The 15034-nt window shown below is 35.2% G+C and overlaps 2 protein-coding genes across 2 annotated transcripts; both read left to right on the forward strand.

Annotated features, from left to right (window-relative positions):
- Positions 1–1851: 1851 nt before the first annotated feature.
- On the forward strand, positions 1852–2473 carry LOC132796300 (basic proline-rich protein). The gene is made up of 2 exons (XM_060807419.1): positions 1852–2039; positions 2222–2473. The coding sequence occupies exons 1-2, from the start codon at positions 1935–1937 to the stop codon at positions 2348–2350; spliced, it is 234 nt and encodes a 77-aa protein (XP_060663402.1). The 5' UTR covers positions 1852–1934; the 3' UTR covers positions 2351–2473.
- Positions 2474–3412: 939 nt separating this feature from the next.
- Positions 3413–3864, forward strand: LOC132796280 (uncharacterized). Its single transcript, XM_060807389.1, has one exon. It carries the CDS (start codon positions 3524–3526, stop codon positions 3647–3649), a length of 126 nt encoding a protein of 41 aa, XP_060663372.1. The 5' UTR covers positions 3413–3523; the 3' UTR covers positions 3650–3864.
- The last annotated feature ends 11170 nt before the right edge of the window (positions 3865–15034 follow it).

Below are 15034 nucleotides of genomic sequence, written 5' to 3' on the forward strand. Positions count from 1 at the left end.
CTTTTCCTGTCTCTCTCTCTTTTTCTTAAGCCCATTCACCTCTCGCTTACACTGGGATACGAGCAAATAGCGGGCAAAGCTATCGAATTAAATTGTGAAGCATTGATTAACTATTGCAACCAGTTTTTAATAAATTAATTGACGTACCGAATCAATAGTTAAATAACAAATCAAACATTCAATCAAAATATAAAACTAGTAAGTAAACTACAAGCCAGTGTGCTCGACTGCGAGATACTCGCTATCCATTTTTTAAATCCATTTAGAAAAACAATAAGGAACTAATCTTAAAATATAACAAATAAATATACTGAGAAAATACTATATTTGCACCAACCTAAAGTTCGGCTGTGAGACAGCAGCTACCCATTTTCCTCAAATACAAAACAATGCAGTGTTATTTTAAAAATATATCAAATTTAATTACCAAAAAATACCAAATGCTAGTTAAATAAATGCAAAACGGTGGATTTTTATTCCTAAAATATAATAAATGGATATACTCGAAATGTCTATGTTTGGTATATTAATCTATCAATTCATTTAAAATATACCAAAATATACCCAAAGATAGCAAGTAAACAATAATCAAGAAAGAAACCGACAATCGAATGGGTTAGACTCTGAGAAAATTGTCATTTGATAATACCAGAAGAGTGCGGTTTCATACTAAAATTATACCGAATTTGTATACCGAAAAAATACCAAATGATTATTCAATAAAAAACAAACCAGTTCGGTATTATTAATGAAAATATACTAAATGAATATACTGAAAATGCCTCTATTTGGTACATTAATGTATTACTTCGTTATAAAAACTAGAAAGAAACCGACAACCGAATGGGCTAGACTCCGAGAAAATTGTTATTCAATAATAACAGAACAGTGCAATATTATTATTAAAATATGCTAAATTAATATACTAATAAAAATACTAAAATAAATCAAAGTCTATATTTGGTATAATGATATACTATCACATTCAAAATATGATAGACTCTCAACCAAAGCAATTAAATTTCGACAAAAACAGACGTTGTTTACAATATAACATTACTCCTGAAGTAACTTCTGCAATTTTTGTCTGATCGCAACTAACTTTTCAGATGGCAAAAATACTGTAGATACTGAAATACTGAATCTATAAAAGTACGCTTGCCACCATTAACAAATGATGTATAGTATTGTGCTTATAAGGCTAAGCTCGAAAGATTTTCAATTTGAGAAATATCAATCAATCAATCAATCAATCAATCAATCAATAAATATCAATCAATCTATTGTAATAACCAGAATATTTCTTAGATGCTAGTTATCGTATAATTAAAACTCTTAAAATCATTGGGATTGTTTTACACAAAAAAAGCGAGAACTAAAGAAAGAAAAAAAAAGTCGAAAGCACTACGGTTTAATTCTTTCTTTTTTGATTATAATTATTCAATTATATCATATAAATTGTATTGACAATTGAAAATCAAATGAGCTTCACGTGTTGCTCAGCTCCACTTTAGTGGACTAGTCAGTCGAGCCTGACGTGCGAGAGCTGCCTGATAACGCACGACAATTGAAAAAGATAATGCAATTAAAGTGTAGAGTGAAGCTCATAACAAAATAATGAATAATGATATAATTGTATATAGTACTTTCTATAATTATACACAGAATACTAAATTCTAAATAGCTGAAAATACTAAAAACTGAAAACACAATTCGCACTTCGCACACACACACATTTTCACACTAGAAATAAAAACTCAATTTATGCAATTAATTTCCACCGAACAACAACTATCTTCTGCCCGCTCCCCGCAGTAGCAATTTGATGATAGCAATTTGACACGCAAGGCCAACCAAACGCGAACACAATTCGAACTCGAACTCGAACTCAAACTCGAACTCAAACTCGAATAAAAGCCCTCGATCCAACTGACATGCATCGGCATTCGTCAACTGAAAATACAAGTGTCAAGATGCGTCTAAACCTGAGCTACTTCCTCGGACTCCTCCTCGTGCTGCTCTGCGGCACTGCAATTGTGGTTTGTCTTCTTTTTATTGATATCCTTTCTTCTTATTAAGTGGAGAACCTATTTAAAGTACCTTAACAACACAGTATAAGAAAATAATACCAAACCTCAACACAAATATGAGGATAACATAGTTGAACTAATATCGCTTTGAAGTCTCCTCCTAATATTTCCCCTTTTGATATCCATCACAGAGTGCCAGACCTCAGGGTCCTTGTGGTCCACCGCCCAGCGGACCTCCACCAAGCGGAACTCCACCACCCGGCGGTCCACCTGGCGGTCGCTGTGGACCACCGCCTTCGACCACCGCATCATCGGGATAACCGCATCGCTCTGTCCTGACCCCAGCAAAAGAGTTTCTGGCGCAACCATGGATCAATGATTTCGTTTTTTTTTTTCTATCAATAGAGTGAATTTGGAAACCACTAAAACAAATATACGTAACTTTGCAAAAAAAAATCATATAAATATGATTTCAATTACATGAAAATGGGAATGGAAAGTAGGGAAAATGTGAAAAGTACTCTTCTCTACTCCTTTTTGTACTCAACACAAGTTTGGATTCGCATATTTTTATAAAATTATAGTCTGGAATTATATAACAGCATTTTAATTGACGATCAATCACAATTAAACTCTAACAAAAGAGTTCAACTCTTACTACAGCAATTTGTCCCAATTAAATGACAAGATTTTGGGATTAATTAATTTTTGGTATATTTCATAATAACTTAAGTACATATAATTTATAGCAGTGTATAAATTGTAAAGCTACTGCTGTCAAGTTTTAATTGGTTTAAGATTTAAGCAGTATATTGATGAACTAACTAAAGCTTTTAGTATATTTTATTATTGTTCAGTAGATCAATTCGGTACATTTTAGTATTTGGTATACATATATTAAAAATAATACAGCGTTGTTTTTTGCAAATGATTTTATTCAAAATAGTTAGTGTTATAGGTATTTTAGCATTTTTTTCGGTATATTTAGTTTAGTTTAGTTTTAGTTTTTAGTTACATATTTAGTTTTTCATTTAAGTATTTTTTCAGTATATTGATTTGGTATATTTCAAGAATAATACCATACTAATTTGCTCTCATTGTAAATTGTTAGTGAGTTTTATTTCAGCATTATTTTACTATATAAATTATAGTATATATTACATAATAATATTGTATTTTTTCAGTAAATTAATTTGGTATATTTTAAAGAAAATTACGCACTGTTTTGGTTTAATTGCAAATTGTTAGCGGTTTTTATTTTAGTGTTTTTTTTTTTTGTTGGTATTTTTGATTTGGTATATCTTGTATGTTTTGAATAGTCAAGTACACTCGATTGTAGTTTTCTTATTAGTTTAATCTGTATGTCAACAAGGCCTTCAGTAATCCATCAAGCTGTTAGTTATATAACAAACAATGCTGTGTGTTTTCCATTTGAGTTTCGTTTTGTTATTTTAGATCTTCACTCGAAAATTTGTTCGTATAACTGTTATAGCATGTCTGATGACTTTTTGACATTCTTAAAATTCAGCATGCATTGCTTTAAGTACATCTACATTTACTTTGTGTGTGTGAACATCTTGGAGAGTTTAATTCAAGGCCATGAAAGCAGCTCCAACTGAACTGAACTGAACTGAACTGAACTGAAGAAGAACTACAGAAATATGGACTCAATTGGATTTTAAGATGTCAAAATGATCGGGACTAATGCTGACCTTAAACATTGATCCAAAATGTGAGATGCTGGCTGGTGAAAAACTTTAACTTTTCAATTGAATCTCAATCACATTTTGGAACAATTTTGGTTGCAGTCGAATTATAGTTTAACACAGTGTAATTTTAGTTTTTTATTGAGATGTGGCAATGGTTAACTAATCTTTTATCATCTTGCAACCGATGAAATTGAAGATACAAATCGATTATAGAAAATGTGAACTATAGCTTTAGTTTATCCACTAAGTTGACAGCTTGAAAGTGTTTCATTTTCATTCTGAACTCTATAAGAAATGAAAGTGAACTTTCACCTCCCTCTTCCCCCATCGACTGCTCGCTGGAGTCGCGAGTCTGCAGCTGCCGAGTACACGTAATTCCCTAGCCAATGCTTGAAATGGCGCAGCCAATTCCCCAACCTGCCGCATGATGTCGCTTCTTTGCATATTTTTCGAACTTGCTAAAGTTCTCTAGCTGTAAAATATGACACACCCCTCGAAGTTGTCCATTTGCCTGCACAAAAAGATAAAGTTTTATTTGCTTTTTCTCTTTTCGGCTGCAATAAAGATACAAACATTCCCAAATATCGCATAATAAAGCTAAGAAATTGTGCTCGACTAGCAAATGTCCTGTCTATAAAATGGAGTCTAGTCAATATGGATACTTGGGTATCGACTGAAATTAGTACTAGAGATGAGAGCTCAATAGCCATCGATTTCAACGATAGTCAATTTTTAGTCATCGATAGTGTTATCGATTGTCGATAATATGGCCCGACACAAAAATTTTGACGAATTGCCGCTTGTCTTGTATTTTTTGCCGCAATCAAGGCACTTCGCAAGATTTTTATCCCCTGAAATACTACTTGAAATACTTCCAGACATGAAGTCCCTCGCCTATGTGGAACAGAATCCTTTTTAAAGTCTATCCATCATGTCTGTACTTGACACACTTGGTGTTGATGACATTCGATGTTTATCTTTAATTCTACAAATTATTGATATGTATGTTAAAATACATACATGCATATTTTCAAATAGCAATCCATATATTATATACATATATATTATATGTTTCTCCTTAATTCGTTAATTGACGATTTTACACAGAACATTTTGATCGATGGCACTATCGATAGTACTATCGAAAATGTTAGCTTCGTTCGATAGCGCCCAATCATCGATAGTCTCGATAGTGCCATCGATTGTTCTTCACCTCTTATTTGTATATCGCAAATTTGAGTATTAATTAGCAAAGTCATAACATAACAAAATAAATTTTGACTTCTTGATAAGAAAACAAAATCAATTCGCATTTCAGAAAAGAAAAACTTGCCACATTTCCCACATTTATTCTATACGAATTCCAAATTTAATAATTAATCATCACAAATAAACACAGTTGATTGGCAATCTGTGAGTTTAAAATATAATAAATAAATGTTTAAATAAATAAATGCGAATAAAAAATGAGCGAGATAAAATGCGGGGCCAAAAGGCAAATGTAATAATTAAATTGCATTTGTGTCTGCGGCCGTTGTCCTCCAAACAAAATGGCGGCAAAAGTGTGTGCGTGTGTGTGTGTTGTAAAAATATTTATGTGACCGCTGCACAGTCATTGGTTTTGGCCCTTTCAGTTTTTTTTTTTTGTTGTTTGCTTCTTCTCTCCAAACGAAGCTCTGCACACACAATTATTTTGTACTACTCTCTCTCTCTTTCTCTTTCGCACATCTTGAACTTGCGTATTGTGCGTCTCTTTTGCACTTTGTTAAATTTATTTATCATTCAATTAAATATTTAAAATCCAAAAAATGCTTTCACCACCATCCAACTTATTTAAAGCATTCCCAAACAAAAACACACACACACACACACACTCGCATACACACACGCACATACACACCTTTAATATTGAAATTGAAATCATAAATAAATGAGCAAATTTGCGCGGCTTTTTTCTGTAGCAGCGCGTTGGTTTATTTGCACACGCGGCGTATGCGTAACGTCTGACCATGTGAATCTCTATTGGCGGCTCGCATGAGTGTATGTTTGTGTGTGTGTGTGTGTGTGTGTGTGTGTGTGTGTGTGTGTGTGTGAATGTGTGTGTGTGTTGTGTAAATTTTATTGTTGTTGTTTTTTTTGTTTGTTTGATGCAGTTTCATTTCTTGTGTTTTCACGCAGTGTTTGTAAAATTAATTGACATTTTATTTGTTAATTAATTGTTATAGCCGTTGGCCCGGCCAACAAAATGGCCAAATGGCTTTTCATTATTGTTATTACAAATGCTGTGGCCATTATTATTTGCTCGTTAAGCGTGCTGCTGTTGCTCTTGTGTGTGTGTGTGGTCAAATTTAATGCATTTGTAATTTAGTTGTAGTTTTAATTGCAAAAATTGTTAATTTTCTAATAATTTATTTATTTAGCTGTGCGATTTGGTTTTGACCAGCCAACGCAGCTCACGCAGTAATGATAGCCAGCAAAACGATGAGAAAGGGAGAGAAAGGGGAAAGATCTATAAATGCAAAATTACAATCTAGGGAACATGAAAAGCTTCGCCTGATTCTAAATGCAATTATAGAGCACATTACACTCAATGAAAGTAATAATGCAAAACAATTGTATTTAATCATCAATTTCGATGATGATATAATATGTATCAGTGGTGGAGGCTAGTCGATAGACTCTCTCGTTATCGGTTGGCATAAGCAAGTCGATAGGCACGAAGCTGTTGGTATCAGTTATGAAAAATAGATCATCAGGCGTAAGAAGTTGAAGAGCTGTCGTGAAAAGTAGAAAAGTAGCAGCAAAAGTTGTCAATCGTAGCGAAATCAGGAAGCAGTATTTTTTGAGTTAATAAAACTGTACTATAACTATTATTATCAAATATCCATAAATAAAAATATATTACTAATAATATACTAGAATTTGTTGATACTAAAATGCAGATATTAAAACAATTGATTCAACTCAAGAATATAGAATATAGAAAAAGGAAAATAAAACATAACGGGTTCGAAAACTACAATCGAGTATGCTCGACTGTGAGATACTTGTTAACCATTTTCAATAAATGCAAAATATTACGGTACTTATTTGAAAATATACCAAATTTATATACCACAAAAATACTAAAAATATACCAAAGACTATTATCATAATATAAACCATAGTCTAAAAATACCAATCAAAAAATATGCTTATATGGCTCTTTATGGGTCTTTTTATACTCTATGGTATTTTTCGAATGTAGTTCAATATTAATATACCAAAAATCGCCTACGGTATATTTTATAATTTGAGCGGTATATTATTTTGGCATATTTAAAGAATAATTCCACATTGTTTGGTCTCATTCAAAATTGGTAGCGGGTATCTCACAGTCGTGCACACTCGACTGTAGCGTGCTTACTTGTCTTGTTTTATTTGAAACAATCTAAATTTTAGATTGTTTTGATCTTAATTAAAGTTTCTGCTTTCTTGGTTCAATTTTGAGATTTTTTTATTCTTAATTATTAAGAATAAACCTTCTTGGCTCAATTTTGATATCATACAATCTTTATTAAAGATACCAATCAAAAAATTCAATCTTTATTAAAAATTGTATTCTTCATTTTACCACGTTTTTTCTTTCTGCATTTAAAATTCCTTAATTATTTCATATATGAAATGTTTTTTTTAACCAAAATCTTCTTTATTATTGAGCATATTGAATACTATATTTATATAGTTTACTCTAGTTTAATTTTTGATTTGAGTACGAACCGATGAGAAAGAGAGAAAGTTTTAGTGATGTAGGGAATGTTGAATTCTTTTGACCATGATTTATTTTACATAAGACGGAACATGCTTATTAAATTTTAATGATATTATAGATTTGATGTGTTTTGTTGTAATATTTCTTCCCACAACATGTTTGCAAATGGTTTGCCAACTATTGAACACATTTCAACTTTTGCATGTAATTTTTGTGAGAACATAAAAAATATGTACTGAACTCTTGGGAGCTGTCAGTTTTGCTCTCACGATAGATGATGGGCCTTGGCGTTGGCGTTGGCGTTGGCTAAGCCCGAATGATCCCTCCAAAAAAAGGAAATAAATGGAGGCAGGAGGAAAGGAAACTGCAGCAGGCTGAATAGCGAGGACAACAAGGACGCAGCTATCTTTGGGAGCAGGAGAAGGAGATGAAGCTGAAACAGAGGGCCCATCAATTTTTACAACTTTAAATACCAGCAGGAAGTAACTTAAAAACGAGCTCGCTGCCAGTTTCAGTCTCAGTCTCAGTCTCTGCTCATCTGCATGTTCCCTTCGCTTCCCTTCACTTCCCTTCCCTTCCCATCCCTTCTCTTCCTCTTCCATCTTGCAACAGACAACATTTCGAATGCGTTCGAGAACGACGACGAACAGCGAACAGCGAACAGCGAACAACGAATGGCGAATGGCGAATGGCAATAAGAAAAAGTCATAACAAAATTTTACGACAACTTTGGCGGCGTTTTCATTTGGAGCCGGTGTGTGTGTGTGTGTGTGTGTGTGTATAGTTGGCATTGGGATTGAGATTGGCATTAGAAAAGGGGAATGAGAATGGGATTGAGCTCTGGCCAAGCAAAGAGAGAGGTTGAGTTTCGTTTTTTTGTTTTTTTTGCTTTTGCTTTTGCCCATTGTCGGTTTAGGTGAGCTGCAAAATGCAAAACAAAGTAAAATTACCAGGCGAAGCGGAGAGCAGACAAAATATTCTAATGGCTGCCATCCCGCTGCTTCTTCGCCCCCTCCCCTCTTCATGTCTCCTTCTCGACGGCGGCGGCATATAATAATCATCTATATTCATGGATTAGGATTCAATTTTTATGCCACACGCGAAAGCTGTGTGGAAAAAATTGCGGCAGCAACAACAATGAGGGTTAAATTGAAAATAAAGCGACGACGTTGCCCAAATATGAAATTATAAAGACGCCACAAGCAGCGACAAGCCAAGGGAGAGTTCTATAGAGGAAAAGAGAGAGAGAGAGAGAGAGAGAGAGAGAGAGAAAGCGAAGATAGAAACAAAAAAAAACCAAATTATTCAAAAATGTATGCAAGAAAATATTACCAAAGAGCTAATAATTTTCTTCCACCTTACGCTTTGCCCTTCAAGGTGGCAAAAGCACCGCGTGAAACGCGTTTCGTTACGTTTTTTTCTTCTTCTTGTTAGCATGTGAAAAACAGGCGAAGAGAGTGGGAGTGGGAGTGGAAAGAAGTGGAATGGAGCTGAGCTCGCTTCTTGGGCTTCTATTAATGAATAATATCGCGGCTAAGGCATCGGCATCGTCATTGGCATTGGCAAAAGTACATGAAGGATGGAGACGAGGAGAGGGGGAGGAAGTGCGAGCGAGGCAGGTAGCTGGATGGGATGGAGACGGGGACGGAGACGGGGGCAGGATGTAGACAGAGTTGTGGCACGCCACAGGGGTTAATAAGTAATCTGCATTTTTTGACATTTATTTATGTCTTCAAATATGTGAAACGTTCTTCCCCCCCTCACTTCACAACTTCCCTTCGATCCATCTCCCTTCTCATACTTCTCTCTCTTTCTCCCTCTCTCTGTCTTTCGGTGACAAGAACAAAGAACGATGCAGAGAAATATAACAGCTGTTAAAAGTGTCATTAGAAAAAATATGGCCAAGTTTTTCAGTCGCATTTGAGAAAATTATATTGCCACAATATCGAGAATGAACAAGAACTTTTAAGTATTATAATTAAACAAATAAATAAGAAACATAATATATTCTATGTATAGCTAATGCTTTAGTATGTTTTATTTACAAACTAAGTTCAATATACAAAAAAAGATTTCTCAACAAGAATATGATGATAAATAATGAAAATTATGAAGCTCAAAGTAGTATAAATATTAAAATTTAACCCACAAATAATAATAATATATATAAATCACTTTTTATTTATATTCTGTTTAGTAATTTTGTTATAATTTATTAATTATACCCGCTACCCATAGGGTAGAAGGGTATTATAGCTTTGTGCCGACAGGAAATGTATGTAACAGGTAGAAGGAGGCATCTCCGACCCTATAAAGTATATATATTCTTGATCAGAATCAACAGCCGAGACGATCTAGCCATGTCCGTCTGTCCTTATGAAACACTGGATCTCAGAGACTTTAAGAGATAGAGCTATAATTTTTTTTGATAGCATTTGTTATGTTTGCACGCAGATCAAAATTGTTTCAAATTTTTGCCACGCCCACTTCCGGCCCCGCAAATCAAAAAACACGAATAACAAGCGTAATTTTAAAGCTAGAGTTGCGAATTTTGGTATATATAATAATAAATATAGTAGTTATGATTCCTGAAAATTTGGTTGCAATCAATAAAGTCATTAAAGGTCGAAGTTATTAAAGAAATACTTTTGTATGGGCAAAAACGCCTACTTACTAGGGGTCTTAGTTGCTTTCCCTGACAATCTGGTATATTGTGCCGTCTATGGTATATTTTGAATGCGGTACTATGCCGATATACCAAACATACAATTTGGTATATTTTTAGTATTTTTGCAGTATATTTGGTATATTTTGAGAAAATACCGCAAAATATGTTTCTTTTATTCAAAATGGGTAGCGGGTATCTCACAGTCGAGTACACTCGACTGTAGCTTTCTTACTAGTTTTATTTTGGGTTAACATCACACAATATTTACACTAGTCGAAGATCAAGAATGAAGTGAGTAAGAGCACTTCAGTGTGTAAGATTAAATACTATTACATATTTCAATAAATGATTTGTAAAGTTGGGGTTTTCCAACAATAAACAAATTCATTACTATATTGTGCACAGAAAAAGATAGAGAGAAACCAAAAAAACAAAAGAAGCGAACTAAAAATATTTCAAAATTGTGCAGTGTTTCAATCTTTAGTAACCACCAGAGACAATAACTAAATAAGAAAGTAAGACACAGTCAAGTGTGCTCGACTGTTAGATACCCGCTACCCATTTTAATACCATCATTATTGTTCTTAAAATATACCGAAAAAACATACAAAAAATATTCAAATAAAAAATGTTGTATACAATACTATTACATTAAAAATATACCAAATAAATTACAATATACCATATGATTAAAAATATACAAAGTAATTCAAAATATCCCTGATTTTCAACAAAGGCAAATAAAACCTGACTCCAGCAGCTTTTTTCAATTTTTATTAGATCAACCAAATATTGTGGAATATTTGTAATCTGTTGGGGAAATCCCTTAAGAGTGTTAGAGGAATAATCTTCCAGTTATTGTATAAACTAGACAATGTAAAAATGCTCTAAATACAATACTAATATCAATAGCTTAAGCACTCAATTAATAATTGTTCCTAAGTCTGAACAAATATAATGTCAATTATACTTAAGATTATTTCAAATTTGGTGTAACTTCGTTATTATAAGTTACTTAATTCTTAGTTTTAAGAAATTTTAAATATTTTACTATACTTTAATAAATAAATGAAATGTCAACTACACTTGCTTACTTTGAAATTTGTTGGCGCAATCTCTTGGATTTTTAGAGGAAGAATCTTCCAGTTATTGTATAAACTAGACTGTGTAGTCTATGTAAAGGTGTTTAAGGAATTCTAAATACGATACTAATATCGATAGCTTAAGCACTCAATCAATAATTCCTCCCAAGTCTGAACAAATGTAATGTCGATTATACATTAGATTATTTCTTCGTTCTTAAATATTCTTATTCAATTACACTTTCTTCTTCTTTAATCAATTACACTTTTGAATCAAAGAAGTTTTCAATATTATGCTGTAGTTTAATAAATAAATGAAATGTCAACTACACTCGCTTACTTTGTAATTTGTTGGCGCAATCTCTTGGATTGTTAGAGAAAGAATCCAGCGAAGCCAGGGAAACAAAACTAGCGAAATATGTTTGCTTGTGAAATTGTCGTCGGCTTGTTTTAGTCATTTAGTCACAATATGAGATTGTAGAAGAACAAGACTGTTGCATGGTGAACTGAGGCTGACAAGAGGAGCAACAACAACAACAACAACAACAACAACAACAACAACAACAACAGCTACGTGCCACACAAATCTATATTTACGATTATGGAAGTTTATGATGCGCCTTCGACATTTAAGTGTCATTCAGCGTTTGGCTGTAAACGCGACTGTTTGACGACTGTTTGACGAGGCAAGAGGACTGACTGAGGAGTGAAGAGGGGAGGGGTCTAATGACAAATGCCCTGCAAAATGGTCACACACGCAACACACGCACTTTTCCCCTCTCCACACCACTCCACTCTTCCCCCTCCTCACTTCTTGGCCACCCACAATCATTGCCTTTTGGTGAAAGTGAAATTGTCATAAAAAGTGAAAGGCAACTGGGGAATGTGCGGGAGCTGCGAATGCGAATGTGAATGCGAATGCGAATGCGCCCAGCAACAGTTTCGTCCCCCTTCTCGCCCCCTTTCTGGGTCCCTTCCCCATCCCCATCCCCTTTGCTTGGCCCCTTGCGACGCTCGTTCACATGTCAAGGTAATTTGGGCGCACTTTTTGTGCCCGCCTCGTTTTATGAGTGAATTAAAATAGTGTGTGAGTGTGTGTGTGTGTGTGTGGGACTGAGATGGTAGGCGACTGGGCGTGGCTCACACACACACACACTTGCATGCGCACACACTTATGTAATTACTTAGTTTATTATATTGTAAGTGCGAGTATCAACGGTCCGAGTTGGAGCTGCTGTCTCTGCCCCTGCCCCGCCCCCCGTCCGTACGTCCGTCACACTGCCGCCCACAGGCACGCACCAGTCAGTGGTCGGTCACCACACCCCCTTCTACTTTGGTTGCCCCCTTTTTATAGTTTTGGCAAATCGTAAAAACTTTTACAGCATTTACATGGAACCGAAAGAAAGTGCGAGAAGTACGAAAAGGGAAGGCAAGGCAAGGGGGGAGAACATTAGTTGTGCAGGGTTACTCAGCGCCATGCGTCAGGGTTGTCGCCACAAAAGTTTGCGCCACACACACAGTTCAGCTCTCTTTATTTGTCTTTGAAGCAGCTGCAACAGCAGCTGAAGCTGAAGCTGAAGCTGAAGCAGTTGCTGCTGCTTTTTCAATTACCCAACTGTGCCCCCGCTTCCTCTCCCCCTCTCCTTCCTCTGTTCTCTCTCTGACGGTAACTCTCAGTTTCAAACAGCAGCCACGCCTTGCCCCGCCCCCATTGGGGCCGCACTTAAGTCGCCTGACCAAAAAATCATTAACTATTTTAATTTCAGTTTGCAAATTCCATGCAATTTAAATGCGAGCAACCGGCCAATGGCAAGGGCGTGTTTTGCGGGTCAAAAGCCAAGCACTTCCCCTTCCCCTTCCCGTTCCCCTTCTCTCCTCCTTCTTCACCCTTCACCCTTTACCCCATCTTCAACTCGAGCAGCGTGCACTTTACCCGAATGCTGAGCAAATATAATTAAAGCGTCTAAGAAAAAAGCCAATAATTAAAAATGCACAAAACCAAAAGTGAACACCGAACCTCAAACTGCTGTCTGCACTACTGAGAGTGAGAGAGACAGAGAGAGAAAGGGAGAGAGAGTCACAGAGAGTGAGAAGAAGCACACTCTAAAATCCAAGTTAGAAAGTTCATGTTGCGGGAGGAAAAACCTAAAGCTGTCAACGACTTCAAAGCCAAAGAGGAAAAGACACTTCTAATCTATCAAACAAGTAATTATAGTAAGAGCAGCTCTAACATATAAGATCACAAGTATTTGTGGGAGACAAATGATTCCTTTTTTTTTACATATTCCAGTTTATTTTTGTTGAAATTTGGCAGCTTTAACCAATTATACAATAACAATTTTACACACTGATTATTGTAACATAACTAATACTGAAAAACAAAGTTCTACAATCAAGATTTTGATCTTAGCACTGAGATCTTTGGTCTAAAAAGTGATTATCATGAAAAGTTAGAAAACACATCTTTATTGCACTTTATATAAGACCGAAGTTCTTATAGTTTTAAGACTTAAAATATTATTATAAGATTACAATATAATTTATTGTTATTTTATTTATGTAATTTATTTATTATTTTACTATTTTGTTATTCAGTTATTCAGTTGTATATGTTAAACTCTTTACTTACGAAATATTTATCATCGATTCACCTATTCACTCATTGGAACCTAAGAGAACACAGGACCTCAACTCTTAGACTGCAATAAGGAACGGATAAATAAATGAATTGTAATGTTCTTAATTTTGGAAAGTTGTCTTTTTTCAGGAGATGAAGACTATATTTACATTTGATTATGAAGAATTGTACGCATATATAACATATATCACACACTCAACAAAGTGACAGTTGAGGATAGCAGCCAAGCAGTAAGATCCTGCGGATGCATTTTTATACCAACTTCTTATAGAGTAGAAGGGTATTATAACTTAGAACATTCAAGAAATGTATTTAACAGGCAGAAGGAACCAGTTCCGACCCTATAAATTATACATACACCATAGAACTAGGCTATATCGTCTCTATACTTTATGGGGTCGGAGATGACTTTTTCTGCCTCCCACATACGTTTAATGGAGGCACATAGGTATTGCATATAAAGAGCATTTCTTTTTGGATAACTTTGAGTCTGTCGCTTTAATCGAATGTAGCCATCGACGGCTCAGCCAAACCGGCGACAGTTTGGCCAACTCCAAACGGACATGGACACAAAGACAGTTGTTAGCCACATAGACAATGCAAATGGGAAAGGTGAAGGCCAGCGATATGGACACGAACTCGAACTCCAACTCCAACTCGAATTCCAACTCAAACGCGGACATGGCATATTTTCCACGCAGTTACTTGTGTTAATTTTCAACCGAGACACTGCCAAGTGAATCCTCCCCTTCCCTCCTTCCAACCAGGGAAAAAAAGGGTCGATGTCGCTGTCGTCGTCATCATCAGCCAGCGGTTGCCAACGGTTCTTCCGGTTTTGTCTCACGAGCACATTTTTTTTTTATTTTATTTACTCAACGCATTTTTGTCCATTACTTTGGTCAGATTGCTTGAGGTTTTACCCCCTTTAACTACCCTGTCAGAGATTGGCTTCAAGGGGTATATTTTTGAGTTGTGTAAAAACAACATTCAACAGCTTTCAGCACAAAATCTGAATCAACATGAACTTTGATTCGCTTTGCATTTCAAATTGATCAATTTTGCTCTTCACTTATGATTTAAACAATTCTCCATTTCGGATCTTCTTCGTCTTCAGCTGCCAAAGAGAAGACGAAAAAATCTCAAAACGTGAATATCG

Source organism: Drosophila nasuta, chromosome X (assembly GCF_023558535.2).
Source record: "Drosophila nasuta strain 15112-1781.00 chromosome X, ASM2355853v1, whole genome shotgun sequence".
Classification (NCBI taxonomy): Eukaryota; Metazoa; Arthropoda; class Insecta; order Diptera; family Drosophilidae; genus Drosophila; species Drosophila nasuta.

Coding starts and splice junctions, on each gene's coding strand:
- LOC132796300 (XM_060807419.1), top strand. CDS start 1,935: ATGCATCGGCATTCGTCAACTGAAAATACAAGTGTCAAGATGCGTCTA. Junction 2,040..2,221: donor TCTGCGGCACTGCAATTGTG/GTTTGTCTTCTT, acceptor TATCCATCACAG/AGTGCCAGACCTCAGGGTCC.
- LOC132796280 (XM_060807389.1), top strand. CDS start 3,524: ATGTCTGATGACTTTTTGACATTCTTAAAATTCAGCATGCATTGCTTT.